The sequence below is a fragment of the Neomonachus schauinslandi genome, chromosome 15 (genome assembly GCF_002201575.2).
Source record: "Neomonachus schauinslandi chromosome 15, ASM220157v2, whole genome shotgun sequence".
NCBI lineage: Eukaryota > Metazoa > Chordata > Mammalia > Carnivora > Phocidae > Neomonachus > Neomonachus schauinslandi.
In genome coordinates, this window is record NC_058417.1 from 11,307,491 (window position 1) to 11,317,681 (window position 10,191).

Below are 10,191 nucleotides of genomic sequence, written 5' to 3' on the forward strand. Positions count from 1 at the left end.
GTACCTGCCTCCCGGGGCCTGTGTGCGGCTCTAGTGTGACCCCGTATCTAAAGCACCAGACGTAGGAGGGCTCAAAGCACACATTTCCCTGCCTACCCAGCCAGTCCTTCCGGAAGTCTACACTTAGAGGTTTGTTTTTTGTTTTGTTTTTTTTTAAGATTTTATTTATTTATTTGAGACAGAGAGAATGAGAGAGCACATGAGAGGGGGGAGGGTCAGAGGGAGAAGCAGGCTCCCCGCCGAGCAGGGAGCCCGATGCGGGACTCGATCCCGGGACTCCAGGATCATGACCTGAGCCGAAGGCAGTCGCTTAACCAACTGAGCCACCCAGGCGCCCTACACTTAGAGGTTTTGAAAGCCCCACCTGGAGCAAAGGGAGGTTCTGGAGTCTGAGTTGCTGGGCCTTTGCCTCCAGCCTCACCTTCCCTGAGTTCCAGGCTCATGGTGTATCCACCAATTTCCCACCATCTCTGTAAGGACGCCCAGCAGATTCCTCAGGAGAAAAGACTGCCTTTTCTCCACAGCCCTGCCCACATAGCCAATGGCAGCTCCACGCGGCCTATGGCTCAGGCCAAATGCCTGGGGTTGCCTTTGGACCAATCCCCTCTCTCACACCCCAATCTGGTCCCTCAGCAAGTCACTGGCTGGCCTTTAAACTGGGGGGCTCAGATGGTTAAGCACGGTCCCAGGGTCCTGGGATCGAGCCCCGCATTGGGCTCTCTGATCAGCGGGAAGCCTGCTTCTCCCTCTCCCACTCCCCCTGCTTGTGTTCCCTCTCTCGCTGTGTATCTCTCTGTCAAATAAATAAATAAAATCTTAAAAATATATATAAATAAATAAACTGCACCCGGGTCTAGCTGTGCTCACCATCTCCATCACTATCTCCCTGGCCAAAGCCACTGTCCTCCCTCACCTGGACTCCACGATGCCACTTTGCCATCCCCGGGCACATCAGACCTCCTTGCACCCCAGGGCCTTTGCACTTGCTCTTCCCTCTGACTGTTTGCTCTTCTGTGAGATGTCTTCAGGGCCCACTCCCTCACCTTCTCAGTAGAGCCTTCACTGACCACCATGCTTCGAATTATGACCCTCCAAACTCCCCACCCGCCTCCCTGCCTTTGTTTTTTTTTTTTGTCCACAACTTCCCACCCTTTCACATACACATAATTTCCTTGCATATTTCTTTCCTTCTGTGTCCTCTACGGTAAAGAAATTCCCGTGAGGGTGGCAGCATTTGTCTGCATTGCTGCTGCCTACTTCCTCATCACCTAGCCCAGGCCTGACACACAGTATGTCCCCAGGAAAGCTTTACTGAGGGTCTAAAATTCTCAGGTTTGGAGGACCTAGCGCTCTCCACAATGCTCCAACCCTGCACTTCCCCCAGTCCCATGTCCTCAGTGCCCCAGCATCTCCTGCAGCCCACCCCCATGCCTAGGCCCATCCTGCCTCTTATTCCACCAGGAAGGTGAGGCCAGGCAGGAGAAATGGGGCTTCTGCTCTGGCCAGGCCCAGCAGGGTGGGAACCAGAGCTGCTCTGGAGCATAGGCAGGAGGGAACTCCCCTGCAGCCATGCCCTGGGTGGGGAGGGTGGTGGCAGAAAGAGCTGGGGTCCTGGGAGCCCTCCCAGTGCAACCCTGGCCTCAGCCTCTCCATCCGCCAAGCGGGGCCCAGGAGAGCACTAAGCTCGGGAGTCCCGGGGAGTCAGGCAGGCCACGCAACGGACAGACTCACCTGCTGCGTGATGCCTCGTTTCTGGTTCATGGTGGCCAGGTAGCGCAGGATCAACTTGGTAGACTCAGTTTTTCCAGAGCCACTCTCTCCGCTGACGGGGCAAAGGAGCAGAGTGAGCACCCACCAGGTCTCTGCCTCTTCTGGGCTCCCCTCTACCCTTACCCTTCTTTGACCTCCTATGGCACAAGAGGACATGGGTGGGCCGGCCCAGAGACGGCGAGTGATTTTTCCCAGCTCCCACAGCGGGTCTGGCCTGATGCAGACCTGTCATCTGAGATTCCTCCCATACATTCCCCCACCCCCACCCTGCCCCACGCACACTGAAATCCCCAGCCTGACCCACCTGATGATTATGCACTGGTTCTGTTTGGCATCAAGCATTTTGGCGAAAGCAAGATTTGCAACTGCAAAGAGGTGCCTGGAGAGACAGGCCACAGGTATCACTGAGACAGGACCCTGCCTCTCACACCCCTCAGGGGTCAGGTAGGAGAGCATCTCTGTCCACCCAAGCAGCCAGGTCTGCTCCACCCTTCACCCTGCGGAAATGCTCCCTGCCCCATTCTGGTCGGAGCCACAGTGGCCTCCAACCTAGGGAGCACTGTGGCCAGACTCGGAGAGAGACCACTGGGCCGAACAGGTGGGCAGCTCACCGCTAGGTGGCCCTACCCTTGGCTCAGGGGCAGGCGGGGACTCGCTGAGGTCAGGCAGAGGGACCCGGGAGAGCCCAGGACAGCCCCCTCCCCATCCCCAGAGACACTCACGGGGGATTTTCGCCCAGGGCCCGCCCGCTGTACTGCTCCACCTGCTCTGGGCCATAGATGCCGAACATTCGATACGGGTTCACCGACACCAGGATGCTGCCGATGTAGGTCTGCCGGGCAGACAGTGGTCTCAGGGCTTATGCCTCCTCGTGGCCCGCCTCCCCTGCTTCCGGGAGCCTGTTTCCATGGGGCCAGGTGTCTGGCCGCCTAGCCTCCGTGTTTGCGCCTGGGGCCCTCTCACAGCTCGACAGGTCATCTACTCTGGTTGGGGAATTTCAGGCACTGTACCAGGCTGAGGCTCGGAGAAGGCTAAAGTGAGCAAAACCCTACAGCCGAGAATCTGCAAAGGCGGCTTTGTCAGCTGTCCTGTACTTCATTTACGCATAGTCAGGGCCAGGCTCCAGAAGCTTCTGCCTCGAAGTGAGGTCAAATCTCCACTGCCCGGAGTGGGCTGGGAGTCGGGAGCCCAGGGCATTCTGAGGTGTCCAGAGCCCTTGTGGGTGGCACCTACCATCCTAAAATTCTCTGTGTTAGGATTTAGGATTTTAGAACCCCAGGCCCTAGCATGTTATACTCAAATGGTAGAAACCTCAGAATTCAAACCAGAGGCCACAAATGGGGGCTCAGCAGAGAAATCTGTGCTTCCCACTGTGGCCCCACAAGGCAGCTACCTTTCTGATCTGAGCCCCGGGACTTACATAGATGAGATTCCGTTCAAATCTGGTCTTGAGGTTGGACAGCACAGTGGTCTCCTGGAGGTCTCTGGGAGGGCATGAAGAGGGGACATCTGGGCCCACAGAGAGGCAAAGTGATTTGCCCAAGGTCTCCCAGCCAGGAAGTGGTGAGGCTGGGATTTGAACTCAGGCCTGTGTGACTCACAGCTCACACACACACACACACACACACACACACACACACACACACACGCAGGCTTTGTAACACTGCATGCCCCCCACTTCGTAGATGAGAGCGTGGAGGCTCTGGAAACATTCCACGAGGTGAGAGGCACCCCTAGCAGGAGGAGGCGCTCTGGCCCGGAGTGGGCAACCCCGTGGTGACCCCTTGCCGACGCCCCCCGCCCCACTCCACTCACTCCAGCTGGGTCATGTCCTCCACACCATCCTCCCGGGCCTGCTCGCGGAAGCGTGTGGTGGGCAGGTTGCGGATGGAGTGCATCTGTCAGAGAGAGTCTGTGGTCGGCCTGGTTGGAGGGTGCCCATGCCTGGCCGCCTGGCCCGGACATGCCTGGGACTTGCTCCTGTTGCGGAGGAGAGAACCTCAAGGCCAAGGCCAGGCCGGGTCCTGGGGCCTCCTTGCTGTGGAATACTGTAGCCCGTGGAGGCTGCATGCAAGCTTTACTCATGGGGACACATGCCTGCCCTCTGCCCATGTGTTCCCTGTGGCAGGTGCTCCCGTGTGCTCCCAAGTATCCTTGACCTGGGGGCGAGCACACACACACACACACACACACACACACACACAGTTCCCTGCCTGGAAGTCCTCCCAACCTCATGCTCTCCCAGTGCTGACACCCTTTCCCCGGGTGGACCCCACATCTTTGCTTATGTGACAATCGAATGAATACCCACGTCCCGGTGGAGGGGGCCTCGGGGAGGGCGGACACTGAGACTGTCCCACTCAGCATCCTACCCCTGCATCCATCCCAGAGCAAACACGTAGACCCCCTACACTCAGACCCACAAGCAAAGGCATTTGCAGCTCATGCAACTCTCACACACACCCGTGGTCTTGCAAAATGCCAGTGGACACGCGTGCAGGCCTGGGCTGCCTGGCTAGAGACACTCACATGCGTAGGCACATGCTCTCAATGTCCAGCTGACCCATTCACAAGTGCGTGGAGGGCCGGGGCGGTCTCAACCACAGCGGGGCGGGGGGGGGGGTCTCAACCCCCACCCGTGGGCTGCGGGATCTCCACCAGGCCCATCTACGTGCACACTCGCGCCACCAAGGATGCCACATTTGCTCAGACCCTGGTGCACACACAGTACACATCCCCGCTTTCCTTGTTTGGCCACAGTACGCCTAAGAACGTGTCCCAGGCATAAAAGCCTGTTTGTGTGCATCCCGCCTTTGCAGCCTCTCGGATCCAGCCCCGCACCCTTCTGTGAGCAGGCCAGGAAAGGGGACACCAGGAGGGAGCCCTGCATGCTGCATGCCTGTCACCAGGCCGCTAAGTAGGGCACAGCGAGTATCACCCTGGAGGCCCTGGCCTCCCGCCCACCCGTCTGGCCATGTGCGCCAGTGGCCACAAACCCTGAATAATTCAGCCACTCACGTATTCCAGGGTGAGGAGGGCCCAGGCATCCTTGCCCCTCACCCCTGGGCGCCCCGCGCCCCGCTCCCACAATGCTGCAGCCCACACAGCACGGGGCACCCGGCGCCGGGGCCAGGGTCCCCCCAGCAGCCAGGCCGCCCCGGTCGCCATTGCCGGGCCGGCCAGCCGCCCGCTCCCCGGGGCACCGTGTGCAGAGACTGAGAAACACCCGCCGTCCCGGCGTGCCCCGCCCACCCCAGGCGTCCCGGGGGAGTCTCCGGTGACCACCCCCCTGCACTGAGGGCCACCCAGCATCGGGCTCGCGTTCCGCCATGAGCATGGTAGGCCAGGCACGAGCTTGGCACCCTTCAGACAAGCCACCTGCCCTGCACCGCACAGGGGGGCCCAGACAGACTCCTGGGCCGGCCCCTGATCCGCCGTGTGACCTTCTGGGCCTCAGTTTCCTCCCCATTCCATGAGGACACTGGAAGTTTGGTTCCTGAGCCCCTTGCCCTCGGACAGGTCAGAATCCTGCAGCCCAGGGAACTGCCCTTAAGCGGGAAGTCAAAAGAGAAAGACTCCAGCCCGGGGAAGGGTCAGCAGGTGGCAAGAGAAACAGTATGGACGTGGATGTGAGGATGGGACAGGGTGGACAGGCATGTCCTGAAGTTCTGTACTCAGACAAAATCTCTGAGGGGCTGCTGGGGACAGACACGCCATCCAGACTGGCCCAGAGCGCAGGCTGGGACAAGATCCCTTCCCTAAACTGACCGGGAGGAGTTTCTGGAGTCTCTGCACCGTGCCCACCTGTGCTGGGCATCCTCTTGTTCAATCTCCCAGAGGCTCTGGGAGCCCAAAGGCTGTTCTCCTCAGGTTACAGATGGGAAGACTGAGGCCCAAGCAGGCGGCGGCTCACCAGGATCGTGAGGCTGTCTCCTGCCCTGTCTCTCAGGACCGAACCCCCAAACCCTCCCTCTGACCTATGCCCTCATACCTTGTTCCACCAGCTTTTGGGGCCAACTTCGTCCCAGGGGCCCCCATGGGGCAGGGAATTGGCTCCAGGGCCCAGGCGGCAGGACTGGGGGCTGGTGAGCACTCGTGGCCAGGGTCGATGGGCCTCTGCCGGCAGCCAGAAACAGGACCAGAGCAAACTCCAGGCTCTTGGCTTGGGGCAGGGCTCTGGGTCCTGGGTCACCTGGACAGGGGGCCGCAGGGCGGCAGGACGAACTCGCTGGAAAGCACTGAGCTTTTGCACCTGTGGCATGACCACCGCAAATCGCCCAGGGCCCGCCTGGCGCCGCTCACCCGCCTTGGGCAGGGGCCCTGGGGCCCCAGTGGGTGCCAAGGGGGCTGGGACACTGGGCAGTGTCCCCCAGCGGCGCCATGGTGGCCACGTGGCTCTCATCTTATCACACGTGGCCAGTGGGTAGGAGAGGCTGAGCCTTAGCGCCTTGCGCTCTGGCGGGGAATCCTTGGGGGGTGTCGAGGTCCAGGGCTCAGGCTCTGCTGGTGGCTGAAGCTCCCCCAGAGTGGCCTCTTCTTCCGGCTTCTCAGGGATCAGGCTGGCTGATTTTACCAATTGTCCAGGCCCTGGGTCGTGGTATCTACCCAGGAAGACACTGGTCAGGTCCGAGGCTGCTTCCTCAGGCCGGGAGGCAGGGCACGGCACAGGGCCCACGTGCTGGAGGAAGGGGTTTTCGGGCACAGGGGGCGGCCTGGAAAAGCCACGGCGGCTGCCTGCACCTCCTGGCCAGGGTGAGGGTGGGCGCCGCGGGCGCGGCATGTCCACGTCCCAGCTGGGGGCCAGTGGGGGCACCGTCCAGGGTGTGTCTGAGTCCTCAGACTCGCGCCGGCTCTCCCGGGGCTCAGGGGCAGCTGCCGCCACGGGCCAGGAGCCAGCGCTGGGAGGCGGGGGAAAGGGCTGGCGCACCCGCGGCTTCACGGCCCTGGTGGGCGGCTCACTGTGGCGGCGCCACGCGTGCGGGAGGCGCGAAGGCAGGTTGAAGGAGCGGCACCGCGAGCTGTGGCCCAACAGAGGAGGCGGCGAGGGCGGCCGCGGGGAGCCCAGCACGGGCGAGCGGGGTGGGCCCAGGCGCCCAGAGAGGCGGCGCGGGGTCGGGGGCTCCCGCAGCGAGCGGGGCCGGCGGGGCGGGGGCGAGAAGGGAGGCTGGAAAGGCGGGGCGCGGAGGGATGGCTGAGGGGACGGGCCCCCCGCGGGCGAGCGGTAGCCCAGGCGGGGCAGGCTCCTCAGCGAAGGCTGGCGCGAGGGCAGCGGGGTCCAGGGAAGGCCGAAGGCCGCGGGGCGCCGGCGGGAGCCCCTGAAGGAGGGCCGGGGGCCCGGGACGGCCAGCAGCTCGGGGGGCACCTCGGGGTTCGCGGGAGGGGATTCCACGAAGGCCCACCGGCGGGCGGGGGGCGTGAGGGGCACGTGAGCCGGGGCGGCCCAGGGCGGCGGGTGCCGGCGGAGGGAGCCGTCGGACGACGCGGGCCGGGGCAGGCCGGAGAGGGCCGGGGCTAGCGGCGGGGCGGCGGGGGGCCCGCGGCCGGGCGGCCGCCGGCTCGCGGGCGGGGAGAGGAGCGCGCTCCAGTGGGAGGGCGGCCGGGGCGGGAGCGCGGGCGGCCGGCGCGAGTTGTTGTTGTTGCGAGCCCGCGCCTCGGCCCTCCGCAGCACGATGGGCGTGCCGGGCCGCTCGGAGTCCATGCCGGCCAGCTTGTAGCCGAAGCGCTTGTAGGCCGCCTCCCGGACCGCCGGGCCTCGCAGCCGCGCCTTCTGGCTGCTCCTGAGCCGCGGGATGGGCTGCTTTTCCGCCAGCGTCTTTTTGAGGAACCTCGCCAGCGAGGTGGCCGGTCGAGGCGGGGGGCGGCCCCAGTCGGCGCCGAGGCCCAGGCCGCGGCGGGCGCCGAAGGCCGACAGGGCGCGCTGGAGGTTGCGCTGGCGCGGCGTCAGGAAGCCCCAGAAGGGGTGGGCGTAGGGCCCCGGGGGCCGCGGGGGCGTCTCCTCCTCTTCCTCGTCTTCGTCCGCATCCCCCAAGGGCAGAGGGATGTCCAGGGACGGGGGCAGGGACACGTCCAGCTTCTCCTTCCCGAACAGCTTCACCTGGGGCCGCGGGAAGAGGCGGAACCTGCGGATGAGGGACAGCTTGGACCTGGCGGGCTTGTCCATGCCTTGCTGCTCGAAGAAGGCCGCACTGGGCAGGCGGAACGAGGTGCTCTGCCGCTCGCCGCCCGCCTCCTCCGGCTCCTCCAGCTCTGCGATGTCATCCATGGCGTGGGCGTACGGGTTGTGGGGCGACAGGATGGGCGGCGGCACCCACGGGTACGCGAAGGCCGGCTCCTCTGGGTAAAGATAGGGCGCTTCGGGAGGGTAGATGGCCGGGTCCCCGCCACCGTAGATGTCTTCGGCGTAGGGGACGCCATAGGGGGCGCCATAGGGCACCCCGTAGGGATCCAAATAGGGTACGTCGTACGGGAGGTCGTACGGGCGGTTGTAGGGCGGGTATGGCGCCTCATAAGGTGCGTAGGGGTCCAGGTCGTAGCCGTGCGGGTACGGCTCGTCTTGGTACGCATCATAGTAGCTGTAGGGGGACGCGTACCCCGGCGGGGGCGCGTACGGGGGCTCGTAATCGTTGTAGCCGTAGCCGTAGGGGTACGTGGGGTAGTAGGGGCCGCCGTAATAGTCCGGGTGGTAGTCGTCGTAGGGGTCCTCGGGCGGGTACCCGTGCGGGTGGTCTCCGTAGGGCGGCCAGGCGGGGTCGTAGGGGTCGTAGGGGCCGTAGGGGCCGTAGGGGCTGTAGGGGCTGTAGCCCAGGTAGGGCTCCTCCTCCTGGTACTGGTAGAGCGACTGCCGGTCGTAGTGGTCGTCACCCTCGCGGTGGTAGTCGTAATACTCGCCCAGGTCCTGGAAGCCCTCGAGCCCGTACAGCGACTTGCGGGAGCCCGAGGGCCGGAACGGGGCTTCGTCCTCGAAGGGCAGGAAGCCCACCGGCTCGCCGGACGCGTAGATGCTGCGGCTGCGGGGGAACCTCCGGAGGCGGCCTCCCTGCCGCAGGATGTCGGCGCCCGACGGGAAGGGCAGCTTGCGGGAGCCCACGCGGGAGCCCGAGCGGTTGAGCCAGGCGTCCAGCGAGGCCTGCTCGCTGCCGGACTCCTCGGCCTTCTTGATGAGGAACTTCTTGGTGAGCCAGTTGATGGCCGTGGACGCCTTGCTGAGCGACTGGGCGCGCGGCCGCAGGCGGCCGTAGCCGCGCCGGCCCGGGAAGCGGATGACCATGAACGACGGCTTCTTGCCCTTCATCGCCCGCTTCTTCTTGCCCATGCGCATTTGCGTCATGAGCTTGGACGTCGACTTGAGCACGGTGCGCGCCTTCTTCTTGCGTTTGGTCTTCTGCGGGCCCGTGTGCAGGCCCCAGAAGAAGGCCGACGCGCTCCGGAACTGACCCTTCTTGGAGATCTTGGGCGTGCGGTCGCGGAAGCCCATGAACAGCCGCGACGTCCCCTTCAGGCTCCGTTTGGGCTTCTCCGGCTCTGGAGCCTTCTTCCCCTTTTTTGCTTTCTTAGCTTTTTTCTCATCCTCTTCCTCCTTTGCCATGGTGGCTGCCTGCTCCCCACCGGGGTTCGGCCCGTGTCACGAGCTCTGGGACTTGGAGACAGAGGGACACGCTGCGTCTCCTGCCCGCCGCTGGACACGCGGCCTCCTCGGGCTGGGAGCAGCCGGGACTGGCCTGGGTGGCCTGGGGAGGGACAGCCAAGCTGCTTCTGGCTGCCACCGGGTTCCGGGAGGGCGGATCCATAATTCATCTCCTCCTGAGCCGCCTTGGGTTTCACCCCAACAGTGGTGGAAAGTGTGTGGGTGTTGTTTACCAGGGAGCAGGGGAGGCCTGGGCCAGGCCTGTGCTGGGGGCGACCATCTTGGCCTGAGAATGGCCCTGAGGACAACCGAGCTGTCGGGTCAAGCCCTCCCTGTGCCTCAGCCGCCTCAGCCCACCGAAGTGAATGCTTGGGTCACTGCCACTTCACAGAGGGAGACTCTGAGTCCCAGAACAGGGAAGCCACCCGCGGGAATCCACCTAGCACATGCGTCCTGGGCCAGGGGGGAGCCACCTCTCCTGAGCCAGGGTGGGAGGTTCAAAGCCCGCTGAGTTACCTTGGAGGGGAACTTTGGACCCAGCAGGTCCTGGGCAAGGGAGGAGGGGAGTGGGCAGAGCAGGTGTCCAGGGCTGTGGTCAGTGTAACCAGACCTGGCCAGCTCTCGGGAACATGAATAATGCACTGGGGAGAACCGGGCTGCCAGCTCAGAAGGCAGGACAAAGTGGGGGTGTCTTAGTGGAACTCCAGCAGGGCCTTGCGAAGCCCCACGCCGGGGGGTTGGGGTAGCAAAAACAGAGGGTGGGTCAGTCCTGGCTCTGACTCCTAGCTCTGCTGGCG

The 10,191-nt window shown here is 64.0% G+C and overlaps 1 protein-coding gene across 1 annotated transcript in view; it reads right to left on the reverse strand.

Annotated features, from left to right (window-relative positions):
* Window positions 1-9,355, reverse strand: part of MYO15A (myosin XVA) — a 49,730-nt gene extending 40,375 nt beyond the window's left edge. Inside the window, exons 1-6 of the mRNA XM_044921938.1 lie at window positions 5,762-9,355; window positions 3,586-3,668; window positions 3,191-3,254; window positions 2,493-2,602; window positions 2,075-2,149; window positions 1,732-1,822 (exon numbers count right to left, since the gene is read on the reverse strand). Of these exons, the coding sequence (XP_044777873.1) occupies window positions 1,732-1,822; window positions 2,075-2,149; window positions 2,493-2,602; window positions 3,191-3,254; window positions 3,586-3,668; window positions 5,762-9,355 (4,017 nt within the window). The remainder of the gene's footprint in view (window positions 1-1,731; window positions 1,823-2,074; window positions 2,150-2,492; window positions 2,603-3,190; window positions 3,255-3,585; window positions 3,669-5,761) is intronic.
* Between the last annotated feature and the right edge of the window lie 836 nt (window positions 9,356-10,191).